The following is a 20,291-nucleotide window of genomic DNA, read 5'->3' on the forward strand; positions in this document are numbered from 1 at the left end:
GACGTTAGCTAAAATACAAACCCGTCAACGTTTGACTAGCTACCCTCATTAATTAAAATGTCGTGCTAACATGAGACAAAAAGTACACCTTTTACCACAGTGAAAACATTTTTAAGACCTCGAGTTATATGGTTCGTTCTCAAGTTCATAATGTAAAGGGGAATACCCAAAGGGGCATGATTAAAAGGAACTTTTATGCTTTGTTTTTTAAAATATAAAACAAAGCACTAATTTGTAAAGATATTTTTGACAAACGATGTCGTATTATATCAATAAGATGGTCTTACATTTTTTTAAATATTTATTTTTTAATTCTTTTTAACCTTTGCAAAGATATTTTATTTCTAATTTTGTTTTTTTTATTACAGATAAATATGTCTTTATTTTCACTTTTATTAAATAGAAATATTTATTATAAAATAAATAAATCAATTTTTGATTCACAATTGTATTTTAGAAAAAAAAAAGAAAATCTATCATTATCTTTTTATTTATTTATTTATTTATTTATATATTGACATTGTCAACATGGGAAAGCACTCATTCGTAAACATGATTAGACCCAAATAAAAAGTTGCTTTTCCACCCACAATAAATAAATAAATAATATATATATATAGTATTTTATAATACTTTGTCTTTAATTTTAAAAAAAAATCAAAATTACCCTTAAATTAATTTTTTTTATTAATATTCTTAAAATTTTTATTTAAGAACTAAAAAAAATTTAAATTTTTTAAAAAATTCAAAAATATCGGTTAGTACTATATTTAACTTCAAAATTAACGTTTAAAAATATATTTAAAAAATAATTATAAACCTTTTTTTATCTATATATATATTGATAATAAGATGGTAGTATTTTAATTAATTTATCAATAAATAAATTAATTAAGAAATAAAAAGATATATATATATATATATATATATATATATATATATATATATAGCAAAGTAGTTTCACTTTTTGTATATAGGTACAATAAAAATATTTTTTTTTATGATTAGACCATTCTTTTAAAGTAAAATTTTAAACAAACACAATTTGCTATTTTTGGAGGGACATAAATACAAAAGTATTTTCCCTACAATTCAAATCTATACTTAGAAAAAGTTTTAGTTTAAGCTTCAAAATCAATCCCCAAAATCCTCGTGCCACCCGTTCAAATTAGCTCAAAAGTTGGTAAACTCGTTGTTATTATTATTATTATTATTATTTTTGTAGGTATCGATCTTTGAGGTATCTTGTTTCGACTGTAGCTCCTTCGTTTTAGCTCTGATTTGAGTGATTGAAAAAAAAAAACGTTTAAATCGTTGTTCAATACAGTGTAGGTTTTTTATCGTGAAAAATATTAATTAATTAATTAATTTGAGATTAAGGACTAAAAAAACATTTTTTTTTTCTCCCGAGTAACTAAGAGAAAAAAAAAAGTTATTTCTTGATATTCGATAATATATAGTTCTTGGTCTTCTGAAACGGTATTAAAAAAAAATTTAAGTTTCATAGTTTTTATATTATTTAAAATTATTTAAAATTTCACTTGAAGGATAACTAGAGATGATATAAACTTATTTGGCGTGGATAAGGTTGGGATGAATTTAGCAGTGTTTGACTTAGAGTTAACAGTTAAGCATGTTCTAAGAGATGAACACAATAAATTATGAATTCATTAGTTTATTTGGATCAAATTGCCAGGTTTAATCATTTTGAAAGCATGATTAGCAGTTCTTTAGATTCAGGGAGGCAACAACTTGGCATATAATAAAATGAAGGCAAGTGATTGAAATTTGTTTCCCACCCATTTCTGTTGCTCAATTTTTCTATGAAAGTCTGAACAGATTTGATTCTTCTTTCTTTAAATATCATAAGAAGATTCCATTTCCCATCACTACTTGTATTGCAATTCCACTGTCTCAGTGAGTCCATTTTAAAACTCATGGTGGTGGGTTCTTCGGGTTTCTCTCTCAATCCGCACTCAAATTTCTCCAAATGGCTTCTCTCCTTTTCAGTTCTTGCAAATTCCCGATTTCTTCACCGTACTTTCAATCGTTTTCTCTCGGATTTTCGCTTGTAGTCGCCATCTGATTAAACTTCCCCTTTTTTTTTTTTTTTTTTTTTTTTTTTTTTTTTTTTTTTTTTTTTTTGCGTTTCCGATTTGTGTTCGAGCGTGTTCTTGAAATGATTCATCATGGGAATCGGTTTTCGTTCTAGTTTTGGCGTGAATGCGATTGGAATCACTCCTTTCGTGGTTGAATTTGCTGAAGTTCGCGCGATTTTAGTTCGCAATAGAAGAGAAATTTGAGGTTTCGATTAGTGCAGAAAGGGAGATTTGATTTGAGGAGAAGAGGTTATTTGGAGAATGATGTCTTCTGGTGTAAATTTGGTGATGACTGTGATTGGATTCACTGTGAGTACTTTGTTCATCGTGTTCGTCTGCACGAGGCTTGTTTGTGCTCGGATTCATCTCAATGCTTCAAGGCGCTCCTTCCTTGTCGCTTCTAGATCCGATCTCAGTGGGGTGAGTTCGTTTTTCTCATGTTTAATTTGCTTCCAGATTTGTTGATACATTTCATGTGCTGCTGATTCATGAGCCATATTTATCACTAGAAACTGGATTTGATTGTCTCTCTGCACTATAGTTCTTGCATTTCTGCAAATTGAATGTAGTTTCACCATTCATTTCATACGGTTGTTTTACTCCGTTCTGATATGCTGTAAGAGACTACTAAAAAAGGCAAAACTCACGCGTTTTTAGAGATTGTTACATATAATTCTGTTCTATGATTAGCTAGTTGGTGAGACAATAGCTTACCAAGTCACGTGGTTAAAGTTTGATCTCAAATGACTCGGCCTACACTTCGATCCAAAGCCATTTGAATTTGAAAGCAATCAAAACAAAAAGTCGAAGAACCATCGGACCTATTATTGACCCATATATCGTGATATCATGTTAGCTTGGTTGTCTCTCTTCTGTAGGTCTGCTAATGCATTTTTAGTAGCCTTTTTGCATTGTCACTTTTAGTCAACTACTGATGAATTGGGAGAGGTTAGACAGGAACAAAAAGGGTCTCTGAATACTCAATTCTTGTTTGTTCTTATAGGCAGTTCTTTTTAGTTCTTTTTCCCTTGCTTTACGCTGATTCATTTGTGGACGTCTCTTTATTTACACAATGAATTTCCTCATTGCAGCTCGAACGGGGACAACACGGTGTAGAGCCTTTTGTTGTAGCTAACTTTCCAACTAAGAAGTATAGTGATGAATACTTCTCATCCATGAGGAATGCTCAGTATGTTCTCCTTCATTTCACAGTCTCACAGCGTTGGTTTCATGATTTCTTTAGAAAATCTCTTTATCTGATATATATATCACGAATCATAAATTGCCTCCAGATGGGCAGTGACATATGATGATATTTGTTTCCTCTGGATAAGATTGGATAAGATTCTATTATGGTGTCTCTTTGATGTAAAGTATAGTGGTTTTATCTGTAATGGCCTAAAGCAGACAATCTCTGCTGGTGGTGGGTTTGAGCTTTTACAAATGGTATTAGAGCCAGACACCGAATGGTGTGCCAGCGAGGACACTGGGCCTAAGGGAGGTGGATTGTGAGATCCCACATCGGTTGGAGAGGAGAACGAAACATTCCTTATAAGGGTGTGGAAACCTCTCCCTAACAAGACGTGTTTTAAAACCGTGAGGTTGACGGCGATATGTAACGGACCAAAGTAGACAATATCTGCTAGCGGTAGTCTTGGGCTGTTACAGGACTAACTGCTCAAGGGAGTATGATGAGCTTAAAATGAATTGATCTTGTAGTTAGAATGGTTTTTCCCCAAGCATAATCATTTGTGAATATTGAGTGGTAGGATGAGGTGTCACAAACCAGATATTTAGCCGTCACACTGTTCAGGTGGAAAAGCAAAAAGGAGGAACAAACAGGTTGGGCCATGTTGGTATTGCTTGTGAGAGTGATTGATGGCCTCTTGAATAAATATCTTTAAAAGTTAGTAGAATGGTGATTCTTTTATGAGATATTTTGGTAAGTTGGCTTCAAACATAGTTTTAATCAGCCTGGGCCCTTAGCAATAGATGAGGAAAAAGGAGTTACTAGTTAAATCTTGTACGGTTTGGAACGAACGCTACTATGTTAATGTAGTGTCACTCTCTCTCTCTTAAATACATCTACTAGTTGTTGTAAATATCTTTCCCATCGTGCTCGAGAACCTCTTCTATTAGTTCATGTAATGGTTAAGGAAAAGATATATAGGCGAAGCTCGAACTCGATAACCACCTATTCTCTTCCCCTGCCAAAAGATGCCCTGCTCCCCTCTCGCTAACCATGTTTACAGAACTGTATCCCACTCGTATCTCTCTAATGAACCTCTTAATTAAATGGGTCTCACTCATACCAGATGTCCTGTAACAGCCCAAGCCCACTACAAGTAGATATTGTCCGCTTTGACTTGTTATGTATCACCGTCAACCTCATGGTTTTAAAATGCGTCTGCTAGGGAGAGGTTTTAAAAAATGGTTCATTCTCCTCTCCAACGGATGTGGAATCTCACATGCCCTCTCCCTTACTCACAGATCAAGCCTCATTAGCCCTCCCCCCTTTCCTACCATACACTTCCAAAATAGGACCTCTGATGGTGCTGTTGAAAACATGAGGCAAGAGAATAGGCTGCCCACAGCTGAAATAGGGCTATAGGACGTAATCTTATAGTTTATATGCTTTGGTCAATTGAGCTACGTTTTGAAAATCTAATCTAATACCGACTGATTGGTGATGTTAGCGAAGTGTAAAAGGTATCATTGAAAACATAAGCATGATGATGTTTCTTCTCCTTCTGTGTTTTAGTAATGGCTTCCTCTCTAGTACCATTCTTGTATCGGTACGAAAAAGTTGGAAGGAATAAGACGGTTCAAAACCGAGCTTAATGGTTTGTTTCTGTATTTAAAATGGCAGATGCACAGTTTGCTTAGCAGATTATCACAGTGAAGACTTATTGCGCATTCTCCCCTACTGTGGACACTCCTTCCATGTGACCTGCATAGACATATGGCTGCATCGGCACTCAACGTGCCCAGTTTGTCGTACATCGTTACGCGAGGTCCCAGACAAGAAACGAACATTACAACCCTTGTTTAGTTCAGCCATTCGCTCTCATTACAACCTCAACTCAGACGTCTGTGCTTATCCCTGCCATGGGTTCCCATTAAGCGACCATGAAAACACTGGGTTGGAACCAATCCAAGAGAATCAGGCTAACGGAGCAGCGGATCCGATAGAGAACGCTTCCTCGTTTACCGAAGGTAACCTGAATAGTAAAGGCTCAAGAAACAAAAATGTAGTAAGTCCATCAAATGCTTGAGAATTTCTCTGTGGTTGGTTTGTGATAGGAGTTTGGATTGGTAAGAGAGCTGTGTCCCAAAAGTAGATGTCCTTAGCTATCTATCTGCTTAGAAAGGTTGTCTGTCTTGTTATTTACCACTGTACATAAGTCTTGCTTGTAGTGAACTAATCTGTTGCTGGTTTGAGCAGTTTTGTTACTTTTCTTCTGCACAACATTAAGTACACCATGAACCCCCTTTTATACGTTTCGTCTACACATAGATAGCTAACTGCACGTATCCACTCCGTGAGTGGCTTCTAACAATAGAAGAGACTATTTATGAGGTTTTATCATACCACAAAGATAGGATTTTCACTTTCTCCAAACCATAGCGTCCAAAACCAGAACAGAGAATATGTTATTGTGAGATCCCACATCGGTTGGTGACGAGAACGAATCATTCTTTATAAGGGTGTGGAAACCTCTCCCTACATTTTAAAATAGTTGAGAGGAAGCCTGAAAGGAAAAGCTTAAAGCAGTGGGCTTGGATCGTTACAAATGATATCAGAGCCATACACTGTACAATGGGTCAACGAGAAGGTTGAGCCCTGAAGGGGGGCAGACACGAGGCGGTGTGCCAGCAAAGATTCTAGGCTCCAAGGGGGGAGGTGGATTAGGGGGTCCCACATTGATTGAAGAAGGGAACGAGTGTCAGTGAGGATGCTGACCTCAAAAGGGAGAGAATTGTGAGATCTCACATCGGTTGGGTGTGGAAACGTCTCCCTAGCAGATAATATTTGCTAGCCGTAGTTACGGTTATTCTCGTACAAGAAGTTTTCTCATTCTGTGGCTTATGGTGTTTGTGTTTATGGAGTTTTGATGTAGTTTCCTGTGGGGGCTATGAACACCGGAAGAGGTGACCCAAATCGGAATCTCTCCACTTTGTGCTGTCACATTAAATATTAAACAACAGCTTCTTCTTCTTCTTCTTGTTGACTCTGTTCTTGTTTTCACATGCACTTATTAATCAGTTGTTCTTCGTCTCACCTATTTAATTAATATGTTCTTTAATTAACATATTAATTAATTAATTAATTAATTATAGTTTGGGTGTTTTGATTTGGGTTTTTACTTTATTCTTTATTATTAAATGCAATTATCATTAATAATTGGAAGAGTAAGGGTAGCAAAACTGATAACTGATATCAAATTTAATTCAATTTTAAGATATTCATTTTACCCAAATATATGGTTTACTCTCTAATCTAGTGTTTCCCCCCCTAATTTTCATCCCTTTTTTTTTAATTTTCAATTTTGTCCTTTATATTTTTACAATTTTTAATAAATTTATCTCAGTTTGAATTTTTTTAAATAATACGGACTAAATTATAATTAATAGAAATATTCTTAAACTTTGTCTTTTAGCTCGAAAATACCTTTAAAGTATCCAAAGTTTCAATAATACCCTCTAACTTTCAAAAATATCTTAAAATATATATATTTTTAAACTTTTAAAAAAAATTCAAAAATACTGAAAATCGTTAATATTTTGTTTCAAAAATACTCTTCAACTTTTAAAAAATACATCTGAGTTTTTATAAATTTCATTAATATCTTAAATTTTTTTTTTTTAAGAAATTTAAAAATATATTTATGAATAGTAATAAAATTTTCAAACATTTCAAGGATATTTTTAAAATAAAGTAACCATTCTTTCTCAAAAATATGTTTAAAAGTTAGAATAATAATAATAATATTAATTTAGCTTTTTTTTTTTTTTTTTTTTTTTTTTACTAATAATGCTAATTAAATATTTAAAGGTTTAAAATTGCGAAATATCTTCTTCTTCTTCTTCTTCTTCTTCTTGTTGGATGCCCTAAGCCCTGTTTGTGGCAATGGCTCTGAGAGAGTTCTTCAACACCACAGTAAACTCATACTTCTTCGTGAAATCTATTTTACTCTTCGGCGGATACGAACTCCATTCAAATTCCTGAACCAATCTCGCTAGCATCACATGAACGTGAATCGTCGCCATTCCCAATCCAGGGCAAATCCTCCTCCCCACTCCGAACGGAATCATCTTCACTCCTTTCACTCCCGTCATATCCGCATCGTCTTCACCGGACGTGAATCTCTCCGGCTCGAACTTCTCCGGATTCTTCCACACTTCCGGATCCTTGCTGATTCCCGCCAAGTAAACCTCCACGTTCGCTTCCACCGGAATGTCGTATCCGCCGAGTTTTGTCGCCTCGGTCGCCGAATGCGTCAGCGTGAAGTACGTCGGCGGGTGTTTTCTCAGTAATTCCTTCACTACGGCTTGAAGGTATGGCAATTTCTCCACATCTGATTCCTCTACTTTTCTTTCGCCTACTGTTTGTTTGATTTCTTCGTGTAGTTTGTTCTGGATGTTAGGGTTTGTGATTAGCTCTGCGATTCCCCATTCGATTGCGGCGGCCGTTGTGTCTGTGCCGCCGTTGAGGAATTCGGAGCAGAGAGTGACTAATTCGGCGTCTGTTGGGGACGATTCCCGGCCGTCGACCTTGAGATCGAAGAGCGTATCGAGGTATGAAAATGAAGTTGCGTTAATGTCTGATCCTGGATTTTGAAGTGCTTTTTTCCTTCGATTGATGAACTGTACGACAAATTCGATTTGCTCTTTTCTCACTTCCATGGCGCGTTTCCTCTGCTTGGAGAAGAACGGCCTCAAAATCGGGAGAAAATCGTCGATTCTCGGATCGACAGTGATCAAAACGGTTTTAAGAACTTGATCCATTTTCTCAACCGATTCCTCGTCCATTTCTAATCCAAAGCACATCGCCAAGAGAATACAGAACACAGCGAATCTAGCATTCTTCAACACCCAAACAGCACCACCGTTGGCGGCGGCGTCGGCTCGGATGCGTTCAACGAGATTATCAATGGCGTTTTTTCTAACGTCGCGAAATTCCTTCAAGCTGCTGGAAGAGAGCATGTTCTCGACCATGTTTCGGCGGAGGGAGCGCCAGAGGGAGCCGTAGACGGCGGCATTGACAGAGAATTTGTTGCAGCTGAAGACGATTCGGGTTGGATTCTCAGAAGGACGGCTGGCGAAGGCAGGGCCGCGCTTGATTAGGGCTTCATGGATGAGGTCGGCGCCGGACAAGATGATCATGGTGCGAGAGCCCAACTGGAGAGTGAAGATTGGGCCATAAATCAGGCGAAAGTCTTCGATGTATTCGAAGAAATGCTTGCCGGTGCGGGCGACCTGGAAGAGGTTTCCAACGACCGGCCATCCGCGGGGTCCCGGCGGGAGGTTGAGCCGTTTCTTGGAGATACGTTTTTGGATGAGAAAGAAGATGAGTACAGAGAGTGCTAAGGCTATAAGTGAGAAGAAAAGTTGGAGGTAGTGATCGGAGAAAGAGGACGACGCCATTGTTGAGTTTGGCGAAGGAAGTTTACGACAGAGGGAGAAGAAGAAGGAGAAGGATAGAAGAAGCAATTTTAGAGGGAAATTTATAAAGGTAACCCACAACTCTTGGTATTATTATTATTATTAATTATTGTCTTTCATTTTTTTTTTTTAAAGTATTTGTATTTTTATTTTAAAAGTTTGATATTACTTTTAGTTTTTTTTTTTAAAATTAAAATTATTATTAAACTAAAAGAAAATAAAAAAAAAATATAAAATCCATTAATATTTTATTTTAGAAATACTTACAAATTTTCTAAAGAATCTTAAAAAAAAAAAAAAAAAACCCTTAACTTTCAAATCTTTAAAAAAAATTTAAAAATATCACATTTCAAAAATAAAAATATTGATATCCTTAAACTTTTATAAAAAAAAAATTTAATTTCTTTTATGATTAATATCCTTAAAATTGAAAAGGAATATTATATATTAATAATAATTTTTAAAATTTTTTAATTTATCAATATTAAATATGTTTAATACTATTTTTAAACTTCACAAATATTTTTAATAATTTTGTTTATAAAAAATAATCATTTTTTTTAAATAAAAATTTAAAGATATTATTGAATATTATATATATATATATATATATATATATATATATATAAGTGAAAAAAAGATTAGTTGAGTTGTTTTGCGCATTTAATATTTTAAAAGCAATGCAAGGATAAAGGAGGAATGCAACGTGAGGGCGCTTTGTTATATGCCCATAATTAAAGTTCACCCTTTTTAACCTAATTAACTAATTAAAGTTCACCCTTTTTAACCTAATTAATTTCATCTATTAAACTGTGTCCATATATATATATATTGTTGAGAATGGTTGGTAATTAACTAATTAAACTTCACCCTTTTTAACCTAATTAATTTCATCTATTAAAATGTGTCGATATATATATATATATATATTGTTGAGAATTGTTGGTAATTAACTAATTAAACTTCACCCTTTTTAACCTAATTAATTTCATCTATTAAAATGTGTCGATATATATATATATTGTTGAGAATTGTTGGTAATTAACTAATTAAAGTTCATCCTTTTTAACCTAATTAATTTCATCTATTAAAGTGTGTCGATATATATATATATATATATATATATATTTTGTTAAGAATTGTTGGAAGTGAGTCCCATATTGTTTCATCTATTAAAGTTTGTCGATATATATATATATTGTTGAGAATTGTTAAAAGTGAGTCCTACATTAACTAATTTAGAGAATGATCATGAATTTATAAGTAAAGGAATATATCTCCATTGATACAAGACCTTTTGGGGAAGCCCAAAGCAAACCCATGAGAGCTTATACTTAAAGTTGACAATATCATACTATTGTGGAGAGTCGTGATTCCTAGCATATATATACTTTGTTTGAAACAAATATTTTAAAGAGTGGTTAGGATGAGGAAAGTGGAATAATTAAAATGAAAGAGTACAATGGGCGGAAAGTGTTGATTTAAGGGTTGGTTGGGGAGGGAGGGGGGAAGTTGTGTAAAATTAAATACTCAATTCATTTACAAACGACACTATAGTTGTGGAAACCCCATTTCATTACTTTTTTTTTTCTTTATTAGCATTTAAATGGAGATTGTACTATATTGTTGAACAACAGTATCACTAGAAAAACCAAGGATCAAACCAAACGAACATAGGATCAAACCAAACGAACATAGGATCAAACCAAATGAACATAGCGTAGTCCAAACATAAACATCGAGAAAGAAATTACCGAACATGAAAATAACCCTAAATACCTAAACTTAGAAGAATCTTAATTATGTAATAGAATTGTTTCATGGATTGGACGTTTATGTCAACAAATTATAAGAAGAGGGTTGCCGTTCAATTAAGAAGAAAATGAAAGAAAACCACCACTTACTTTATTGCTTCAAACACTGTGACTAATTTTATGAACCCACTTTGCATTTAACTCAATCATGGCCCATTTATTTTTCTTAAATTTCTATTTCAATTTTTATATATAAACATAATTTTCAAACACTAAAAGGTTATCATATGAAACCGTTGGGTTCATAATGGCATGGCAAGTACTTTGAATTAGTCAAGTCTTAATGGCTAAACTACTTTAAAGATTATCATTTATAGGCATACAACATTGGAGCAAGTATTTATTACTAATGGAGATTAATAACTACAATATACTATTTCAGTTCCTGTTTCTTAGAAACAAAAGGGTTCAACACAAAATTTCAAAGATCAAAATTTGGAGATTCAAGAAGGTTACCTCCCAGAGCATATAAGAAACTGGGAAGATGCAATGGCTGGCTCTCATCATCATTCTTCCATCCTTCCTCTCTATTGTGACAATATTATAGATTTAATGAACTCGACGCTCGTTCTAATCTTCATCAAATTTGATCTTCTTGGGAGTTGGTTGGACGCTACCCACCTGCAAAAATTTCAAATTCAGCAGAAAAACAAATGGAGGTGGAGGGAAGAAGCCCCTTCCTGCAGTATTTCGGCGTTAAAATACCGAAATTGAATCTCAAACGAAGAAATGTTTTGGTGTGACCAACCGGGATCTAATGAGAAGGGGGAGGGAGGCATCATATGTTGCTAAGTTCTAACAAGGCATGCATACAAGCACATGAAGCTAAACAGGTTTGGCAGTGCACTCTGATAAAACTAAACATCACTTCAACTATAGAAAATATACGAATTGATAAAGAGGATTACCTAAATATCATATCCTTAAATTGTCTATATAAGACCATTTTTCATATGGAAATCATGAAAAGTGAGGTGCTCATAGTGGCCAACCGTATGGGAACCATGAACAAGTGAAGTGACTCACAGAGGCTGTACAATACCAATGTGAGCTCCTGAGAGACGTTAACACTTGCTAGGTTCACTCGATGTCTCTATCGGGTGTGTACTCCTAAGTTCGTTTGAATCATCCTCTTAGCTATATTGTTTTAGATTGGAGCCATCTTTTCTTTTTCAGGTTTAGTTTTGTTTAGCTCCTTTTTGGACTGAAAACCCCCTTTTTTCATTCATTTTTCTCAACGAAAGTTCTAGCTTTTTTTTAAAAAAAAAGAAAAACACAGAAAAAGCCCCCAAGTTTCTTATGGCATGGGAATTGTTCAATCACAAAGCAGCAATCAGCCAATAACACTGAGGAATGGGCTAAATATCGATACCAATATTAATAATCTTCAGGAAAAAGAAAATGCTTACAATTTCTGGGCACTCGTAATCAATCCCAGCAGCTCTTATCCTCTTCTGTCTAGCCTGATTCCGCTTCAAGATCCTCTCCACCAACTTCCTGTGCTCACCCAATGTCCTTTCCTGAAAATTATCCAAAAATATGTAAAAAAAATATGTTTGTTTATGGTCTACAAGATAATTCTCCAAACTTGATAGTTGATACCTTGTTGTGCTTTTTACGTTCAAGTTCAGACCAGTTTAAGGGAATGTGGCGATAGTTAAAACCTTTCCATCTGTAAATATGTCATGATAACACTTGAGCGAAAAATAAACAATATCGGTTGAAATATTCAACAATCGTGTCTGTCAACACATGGGTGGAAGAAAATTCTAGCAGCAGAAATGCAATTGATTACTTACAGTTTGGGATGAACATGTTCGGGAGCAATTAGATGAACTTTCAGAATGTGTTCGTACAACAAATAGTTATGCATAGAATCAGCTACAATTTTTGCCACCTGTGGTGCTTACAAAATCCAAATTTAGGATAATATGAAAAACTAAAACTATGAAAACAATCTGCACAAACGTCCTAAATAGATAATAGCACCTCTGGAGAATCGAACTCAATGTAGCCGAAATGCCTCGACTTCCCAGTCTGCATACAGAAAAAGTATATATCATAATAGATTAAAACAAAGATGAAGATACTTCAAAAGAACGTTAAATTAAGTCAAGAAGTTACGATTATCAGTAAAATCTGGTGTGTTTTTTTTCAAATAAGTCGAACTTTCATTGAGAAAGATAAAAGAATGTATAAGGGCAAACAAAAAACTAAGCCCAACAAACGTCCCAAAACAGCTACAAGAAGGGATTCCAATCAAACAAAATCAAACCAAGACTATAATTACAATAAGGCCTAGTGATCAATGTCTATAAAGAGGCATTAAACCTAACTACCTCTCAAACTCAATCAAGACTACTCCACATCTCTAAAAATCCTATTGTTTAACTCAATCCAAACCGCCACAAAGCACAGAATCTAGTGATTATTGTAACGCAATACTCTCCCATGAACATATATTTTCTTTCTGGAAAAACATTTTGCAGATAAGAGCCTTACTTTTTTATTCCGTGCAATTCTTAATCTTTTGACTTTCCCAAACTGTCCGAAAAACCCTGCAAAAAACTATAGGGGTTAAGACGTACGTAGCAGACAAGATAACAATAGACTCATACTTAATTCATTGAATGTAAAATGTGAGCTGCCAAACCTTCCATCTCCTTCTCGAAGAAACCATGCGGTATGCGAGCAATGTAAAGAACAGTAGCAGTACTTTCCAATGGCTTTTGTGCCGGTAACTTACGCCCAGGACCACCCTCCAATGGCTTAAAAACAGAGAGAATAAGAAAATCAGAGGCAAGAGAGAGGAATAAGTGCATGAAACACTAGAGAGATAAAGAGATGTAATAACCAAGTCCGAATCGAAGGGGTTGATGAACAGTACGACGAACATACATACCAAGAAATCGGCAGATTCCTTCTTGTTGGATAACAGAGAAGTAGCCTTATTGAGTTTCTTCTTCATAGCTTTCTTCGCCTTAGCCCCCATTGAATTCAAGCAAAAGGGAATCAAACCCTAGAATTCCCTAAATTGCCACGAACTTATCGGTGCAGACACAGCAAATTGTAAGCGGAAAGTGAGCAATGTCTCAGAGCTTTACGATTGAAACAATAAACGGGCATTAGGGTTTAGGTCAGGCGAAAAATTGGGAAATTGACAAATTAGCCCCTTCATATTTTTTCTTTGTCCAAAATGCCCCTTCTGAAAAATAAAGTATTTTTGAAGCCTTTGACTCAATAGTTAAGACGATTACGATTTATTTAGTGGATTTTACGAATTGATATAATGCTCATTCGAGAAAGTTGACTCCTAAGTCTAAAACTTGGGAGTTGCTTTGAGAAATTTCATTTTTTCACGCCCACACAAGGGGATGCAGATTACAGGTGACGGAAGTGAACAGTACCAGGCAACATTCAGGGATGGATGGCTACCTTAATATTAAGATGGGAACGCCGTCGAGATTTGGATGAGGAAGAGGAAAAACCTTAACTTTGATTATCTCTAACCGTTGAAACAGGGGTGATTTTTCAATTGCATACCTTCTAAGTACTAAAGACATTCATACTAATAAAACAACACCTTAGAAACCCTTTATAAATAGGCCAATACACAGTTTGATGAAACGACCTCGACCTCGAGCTCAAAAGAGTAGCTCAACCAAGTCATACACTCATCATTGTGACTAACAGAAAACCACCACCAGGTCGTTGCACAATCAAGGAGTCGAATTATCGTTGATTGCGTGTAACATGGTAGTATACAAGAAAGGTGAAAGAGGATCTGAATATGAATATGCCTGTGGAATTAAAACTCATGCCCATTTGAAGAGGTAATTCACCAGGTTGTTCTTGTTGATAGTATTGAAATTCAATAGATCATCAAATTTCAAGAACTTTGAAGATGCAAAGTGCTTCATTCCTGATAGAACAGTTAAGTTGGGAACGTATACAGCAGACAGACAAGTGGTATAGGATGATGCTCATTCTTGCTTTGCACATAAATCACCTAGCTCAAATCAACAGCATAGCACACCCATTTATAATACTCCTAATATAACCTACTATGTATTACTATAACAATCTCTTCTAAAGCTTACTCTGAAAATGTGCGTTACGATCGTATTTCGTCATTGTTGCCATCCATATTGTTGGTTTCGGTTTCCGCCCATTACATTGGAGCCACGCCCAGTACCAGAACTACCAGCATATGGACCATTCTGTGGGTAATTTGGAGCTCCCGCGCCATAACCACCACCACCACCGGCTCCAGCTCCGCCTCGAGGACCAGCACCAGACATATTACCAGAACCATATGGTGCACCTCGTCCTTGAGCGTATTGTGCATTGCCATAAGAACCCCCGCTTTGACCACCACGACTTGGGTGGTTGTATCCAGAAGGAGGATTTCCACCAGAGGGATACCTACCAGGACCTGGGGGTCCACGAGGCTTCCCACCAAAATGATGGCTAGGCCCTGCAGCAACGGGGGGTTGAGAACCATGAAGGGGTTGGTTAGGTACTGGTCGCATCTGTGCATGAGCTTGTCCCGACTGCTGTATAGGTGGGAGGCGTGAATGCTGCTGGTGTTGCAACTTCTGTCTCTTTGCAGTTTCTTCATGTTGTCGTTGCTGCTGACGCTTCTTCTTCGTCTGGAACTCGTGTGATGATTCGTACTTTGGCAAACTGGATATGAATGGAAGATTCTTAGAAATACATTGCAAATTCAATGGAAATGATGCGACATTAAATAAATGTTTACCTCTTAGGGTCACAGGGCAATGGGTCTGTCCAAAAATACTCCGCATCTAGAGCATCCTTAGCAGATATCCTCTATATTTATAGTGAAAAAAGAGGTATTAGAGTCCGAATGCAAATTATGAAAAAATACTCCCATTCCCGTCCCAGTAAACATCCCTACTGGCAGCGGTTGCCAAGCCGACCCCACCTACACCCCCAAAGCCCAAGCATGTGACCATCGGGGCGGTGCTAGACATCATACTAAATTGTAATAGAAAGTTTTGCATTTATGATTTACCCTAAAATTATATTGAGATGAAGGTGGTCAATATCTAGAAAAAAATAATGGATAGATCTAAGTGAATACCTGAGAAGGATCAAGAGTGAGCATCTTCTCCAACAGCTCTAAAGCATGACGATCAAAACTACGAACGGCGAAAATATCACAGTAAAAGGCTTATTAGGTTGATGATACGAACTACAGTGCAGTAAGAAAAGGTAAAGCACTAGTTTAACTTACTGCCTGAAAACTTCTCTAAGACGTCTCTTCATCGGCCTTGTGGGCTTGAAATTGTTGTACCATGGGATTTTAGAAACCCCGGGCCAATTTACTTCATCCGGAGCGCCACATAGCTCAAAGATCTTATTTAATTGTTCCGGCTACAACAGTTAACAAAAAGCTTAAAGGATGCCCATTTAAATAAACTCACAGTAAAAAGGGCAGCAGAGAATAGTTGCAACGCACAAAGTTCTCACAACTTAATGCTCATGTTCAACAAACATAAAATCAAGAAACAAATTAATTTTGACAAAAAAAAAAAACTTTATCTGATAGTATAGATATCTCTGATCTAATTAAAAATTACTTGAGGCATACTAAATAATTTTTTCTAGTTCAACAATTGTAGAGTAGAGATCGAATCATCCACCCTTGAAGTGGTAAGGTATCTATTCGGGCATCTACGTGATTGAATTTAGTCACGGAGGATGAAAATGCTTCTTTATCTTCTTTTTGAGCCGCAGAGTTCAGCATTCAGGAATTTAATCATGAGGAAATTACAAATTTATTAGGAAATTACAACTAAGGCGTATGATTCAGGCACCACATAATTAATGAAAACAGAGGACCATAGATACATTAAAATTAAAAATTAAAATAAAAAAGATTGCAAATCTGGTCAATTGAAGATTACTATTGCCCAATATAGAAGGATAAGTCATGACAAGCGACTACAATATGACTGTTTGAACCTGGTGTCTATATAATAGAGCTGATTATTTACCTAAACCATAAAATTTAGCATCTTAAAACAATGTTGCATCACATTTCTTATCTAAGCATAAAAGTTACACAGAAAAGCCCCTACCTCGTCCTTGCCAGGGAATATTGGCTTCCCATGTAGAAGCTCTGCAAAAATACAACCAACAGACCACATGTCTACAGCTGGACCATATTTTGTTGATCCAAGAAGCAATTCAGGAGGTCTGTAAATTGATGATGATCAAAGCTATGAGCAATCAAGATCCTTTTATTTCAGTTCACACTTCTAGTAATTGAATGAAGAGTTACATACATACGAAAAAATCTGGAGAACTGTAAACGACACAACAAGAAATTTTATGCGAACTAAATTCGAACATTCTTGATTGGCAGAGCAATATACCTATACCATAAGGTAATGACACGATTTGTTAGATTTGCATTGATATCATTAGAAAATGATCGGGCAAGCCCAAAATCTGCAAGCTTCAGATTTCCTTCATTGTCAATAAGCAGATTTGAGCCTGCAGCACAAACATTAAAACAATAAACTATGCAGCAAAAAAAGGAATAAGAAAGAAGGGATACACATGAATAATTACTTTTTAGTTACCTTTTATATCCCTATGCAGTACTTGATTTACATGACAATAGTGAAGCCCTGTGAGAAGCTGCCTCATGTAGCACTGTCTCGAAAAGAGATGCCACCACAATTCTCATAACCAAAAGAGCTATTGAACAATAAAAAGGGCATAAACATCCTTTTTTAGTAAATACCTTGATTTGGGGAACTGAAAACCTCATCCCTGGACGATCAGCAAGACCTGTCAAATCATGGTCCATGTACTCGAAAACCATGTAGATGCCACCCTTGTACTTGTTACCATCTGCACATCAAGTCAATCCATCCAATAAGAAAAACTCATTCCATATACTACAATTTAAAAAAAGGAAAGCTTGCACTGATGCAACTAAATTCTACTCTAATGAAAAGAACAATTATAAGGCATTGAAGGCTAATGCTGCAAATGAAGACAGAGAACATGCCTGGCTTCCCTTGTTCATCCTTCTCAGGACCTGCACAAACATACCGGGACTTACAAAATTGTAGAAAATGGGGCAAAAACAACAGTCACAACAAAGCAGATGTAATGTTAAAAACATACCTGGAGATGTCACAATCTCTTTCAATTTGATTACATTTTCATGGTGGAGCTTCTTTAGAATTTTGATTTCTCGAATGGCAGTAATAGGGAACTACATGGACAAATGAATTGAATGTTAAATCACAGAACAAGCTTCTAGTTTAAATCGAGGTATAAAACCAACGGTTTATTTTCCATGGTGGGTAGCGTTGTACTGTAACAGAGCATATTAAGAATCCAACTTAAATGTAAGCTATCATACAAACTTTTGAAATTTCAAGTCTAAAACCAGCACTGGCAACTCTGGTCTTCTCATATAATGGAAGAGTAAACTACAATCTTACAAACAAATATAAACCACCGAAGTAAGCCAGATGGTGAAAAGATCTTAGTGAAGGAGAAACATACCCCCTCCCTCTCATTATCCATTCGTATTTTCTTGAGTGCAACTATTTCACCTGTTCTCAATTCTCTGGCCATGTAAACTTGACTGCAAGCACAAAAGCACGTAGGTACAAATTACTCCATACATTATAGCAACAAAATTGACATTCAACAACCAAAGAGAAATAAAATATCATCAACCTTGAGCAGCAAAGTGATTAAAATAATTTATTCAAAAGGAAGTTCCCATATAACCATGAACACTACAGTCAGAAACATGCATATAAATCATATCAAAAGTGAGGAGTCTACCTTAGTGAAAATTGCAGTACTCCATGAACATGAGCTATGCCTAAAATAATAATGGAAGTGGGCATGAATAGGGGACCAAAAGTAACAACATTACCATTGGTTTTTGGTTGTCCATGTGATCTCAGCTCATTGATGGAAAGAAACTACTTTTCTTTTAATTAGTTTGACCATGCTTTCAGTGCTCAGTAGAGGTGATTACACATCTATGAGTATCTTAACATTTTATAGTTTTTCATCTAAGAAATAGATGTTAATAAGACACCAGAATACATAAACAGAATGATGTTTAGTATTTTAGTTCAAATGACACAACAGTATCTTTCCCGGACAAGCATTCTTCTCATCTACTTCGATCAAGCAATAATTCTTGAAAATGCAATTAATGTGGAAAGCAGAAAAATTGACTTGGGACTCCAAGAAAAACAGATGCTATAAGCTCGAGCTCGATTTCATTTTCATTTGATAACTCAAATTCTGGTACACACGGATTCCCCATAAATTCCCATCCACGTTAAGCATAGAGGAATGTATCAATAAATTCATCTATTTTTCATCGAAAAAACGATACAGCAATATGATATCAAATAACGAAGGAGGACAATAGCGAAATTAACAGCAAAGAAAGATTCCCAACAAACAATAACTACCGCAGCGGATAATTAAAATAAGGCAGGGAAGGGTATAGGCACGAATAGCAGACCCATAAGTGCCTTCACCAATCTGCTCCAGTTTTTCGAAGCAGTCGACACCTCTAGATCCCCACGAAGGGGACTCGTTAACATTGAGCTGCCCTGGGGCTGTTAAAGCCATAGCCTTCCCTTGCACGCGTAATCTCCTTTCCCTGAAGACACTACTGCGAGATCGAATAATCAGCCATCCGAATGTAACATAAAGACCGACAAATTTAAAGAGGAGAACTTCAAGCAAAATTGTATGAAGAAAAGAAAAGAGAAATCACCTGAATTGAGAATTAGGGTTACGAGTGAGAGGAGTAGCCGGAGAGCTACAAGATTAGAGATAATATGAACGAATTCCGTACGCAGCAGAATGTAGATGAGTGAGGAGAGTCAAGCCCTACGGCAGCCTTGGAACCAAAGATTCGCCCTCTGTTCGGAACCCTAGGAATGACGGTGTGAGGTTGCAGCAGAGCGGGAGATATGGAGGCGCGCAGGCGACGGCAGCGACAGAGAAGGAGATGGGAGACAAGTAAGCAATCAGAGGTGGCGTGACGGTGCAGCGGAGATCGGAGAAAGAATCGGAGTTTTCGGCTTAGAGAAAACTGAGGTGAAAGAGGAAGAAATCGGAGTCGGAGAGAGAAGTGGTGGAGTTGGGGGCGGCGGAATCAGAGAGACGCGGCAACGGATTGGTCGAAGACTTGGGATTTCCGGTTTTCCTACGGATGAGATTAAACGATGCGTTTTGGGAGGTTTGTCTTTGACTTTGTCTTGAACCGGGTTCGAAACTCGTAAATGAACCGTCGAATCGATTTGCCGAACCGATCGGTGAAGAATTTGAGATAACCTTCCGGTGAAAATACGCTTTTTTATCTTTTATTTTGAATTTTACTAAATTTTAGTTCTATACTTATAATAATTTTTAAAATTAGTCATTTAAAATTAATTTTTACGAAAGTAATTAAATAATAATAATAATAATTTCCATTCGAGTAAAAATATGTTTTTTAAAATGAGTAAAAGAAAACCTGTTTTTTTAAAGAAAAAATAATAATTAATTATAAATACCATTTATTCAAAATATAGAGATTAAAATTAGGAAATTAAATGTATAGGGCCAAAATGGTCTTTCACCGAAAAATTTCTTTTATTTTGGTTAAATATCTCTAAAATCGCCAATATAATTATAAATTTGG

At 35.9% G+C, this 20,291-nt stretch overlaps 4 protein-coding genes across 6 annotated transcripts; 1 reads left to right on the forward strand and 3 right to left on the reverse strand.

The window, feature by feature from the left end:
* Positions 1-1,698: 1,698 nt before the first annotated feature.
* LOC111788586 (RING-H2 finger protein ATL38) lies at positions 1,699-5,598 on the forward strand. The gene is made up of 3 exons (XM_023669009.2): positions 1,699-2,519; positions 3,191-3,288; positions 4,969-5,598. Exons 1-3 carry the CDS (start codon positions 2,361-2,363, stop codon positions 5,372-5,374), a joined length of 663 nt encoding a protein of 220 aa, XP_023524777.2. The 5' UTR covers positions 1,699-2,360; the 3' UTR covers positions 5,375-5,598.
* A 1,515-nt stretch (positions 5,599-7,113) lies between these two features.
* LOC111788662 (cytochrome P450 77A3-like) lies at positions 7,114-8,893 on the reverse strand. The gene has a single exon (XM_023669127.2). The coding sequence runs from the start codon at positions 8,745-8,747 to the stop codon at positions 7,212-7,214; it is 1,536 nt and encodes a 511-aa protein (XP_023524895.2). The 5' UTR covers positions 8,748-8,893; the 3' UTR covers positions 7,114-7,211.
* A 1,970-nt stretch (positions 8,894-10,863) lies between these two features.
* LOC111788740 (putative RNA-binding protein C1827.05c) lies at positions 10,864-13,687 on the reverse strand. The gene is made up of 8 exons (XM_023669247.2): positions 13,482-13,687; positions 13,233-13,347; positions 13,082-13,137; positions 12,569-12,616; positions 12,379-12,476; positions 12,182-12,251; positions 11,989-12,099; positions 10,864-11,200 (listed from the first exon to the last, which is right to left on the reverse strand). Exons 1-8 carry the CDS (start codon positions 13,569-13,571, stop codon positions 11,150-11,152), a joined length of 639 nt encoding a protein of 212 aa, XP_023525015.2. The 5' UTR covers positions 13,572-13,687; the 3' UTR covers positions 10,864-11,149.
* Positions 13,688-14,466: 779 nt separating this feature from the next.
* LOC111788811 (cyclin-dependent kinase C-1) lies at positions 14,467-19,794 on the reverse strand. 3 transcript variants are annotated; one of them, XM_023669454.2, is made up of 13 exons: positions 19,380-19,794; positions 19,122-19,271; positions 18,134-18,215; positions 17,747-17,837; positions 17,628-17,657; positions 17,358-17,467; positions 17,194-17,266; positions 16,984-17,104; positions 16,687-16,804; positions 15,840-15,979; positions 15,687-15,744; positions 15,342-15,412; positions 14,467-15,265 (listed from the first exon to the last, which is right to left on the reverse strand). In XM_023669454.2, exons 2-13 carry the CDS (start codon positions 19,229-19,231, stop codon positions 14,710-14,712), a joined length of 1,560 nt encoding a protein of 519 aa, XP_023525222.2. In that variant the 5' UTR covers positions 19,232-19,271; positions 19,380-19,794; the 3' UTR covers positions 14,467-14,709. The 3 variants fall into 3 exon arrangements, with proteins under 3 accessions (XP_023525222.2, XP_023525138.2, XP_086973035.1); XM_023669370.2 differs by having other exon boundaries at positions 19,122-19,274; XM_087116909.1 differs by lacking the exon at positions 19,380-19,794 and having other exon boundaries at positions 19,069-19,198.
* Positions 19,795-20,291: the final 497 nt, after the last annotated feature.

This window comes from Cucurbita pepo, chromosome 1 (assembly GCF_057944985.1).
Source record: "Cucurbita pepo subsp. pepo isolate OVF chromosome 1, ASM5794498v1, whole genome shotgun sequence".
Lineage (NCBI taxonomy): Eukaryota > Viridiplantae > Streptophyta > Magnoliopsida > Cucurbitales > Cucurbitaceae > Cucurbita > Cucurbita pepo.

Excerpts from the sequence above, each read along its gene's own strand:
- LOC111788811 (XM_023669454.2), bottom strand. The coding sequence starts at position 19,231 with ATGGCTTTAACAGCCCCAGGGCAGCTCAATGTTAACGAGTCCCCTTCG. Across the intron at positions 17,468-17,627 it reads GGATGAACAAGGGAAGCCAG|ATGGTAACAAGTACAAGGGT; the intron begins GCATGTTCTCTG and ends CTTGATGTGCAG. Across the intron at positions 15,745-15,839 it reads CTTAGAGAAGTTTTCAGGCA|TTTTGATCGTCATGCTTTAG; the intron begins GTAAGTTAAACT and ends CGCCGTTCGTAG.
- LOC111788586 (XM_023669009.2), top strand. The coding sequence starts at position 2,361 with ATGATGTCTTCTGGTGTAAATTTGGTGATGACTGTGATTGGATTCACT. Across the intron at positions 2,520-3,190 it reads CTAGATCCGATCTCAGTGGG|CTCGAACGGGGACAACACGG; the intron begins GTGAGTTCGTTT and ends TCCTCATTGCAG. Across the intron at positions 3,289-4,968 it reads TCATCCATGAGGAATGCTCA|ATGCACAGTTTGCTTAGCAG; the intron begins GTATGTTCTCCT and ends TTAAAATGGCAG.
- LOC111788740 (XM_023669247.2), bottom strand. The coding sequence starts at position 13,571 with ATGGGGGCTAAGGCGAAGAAAGCTATGAAGAAGAAACTCAATAAGGCT. Across the intron at positions 13,348-13,481 it reads AGGAATCTGCCGATTTCTTG|CCATTGGAGGGTGGTCCTGG; the intron begins GTATGTATGTTC and ends TCTGTTTTTAAG. Across the intron at positions 12,477-12,568 it reads TTGAGTTCGATTCTCCAGAG|GTGGCAAAAATTGTAGCTGA; the intron begins GTGCTATTATCT and ends TAAGCACCACAG.
- LOC111788662 (XM_023669127.2), bottom strand. The coding sequence starts at position 8,747 with ATGGCGTCGTCCTCTTTCTCCGATCACTACCTCCAACTTTTCTTCTCA.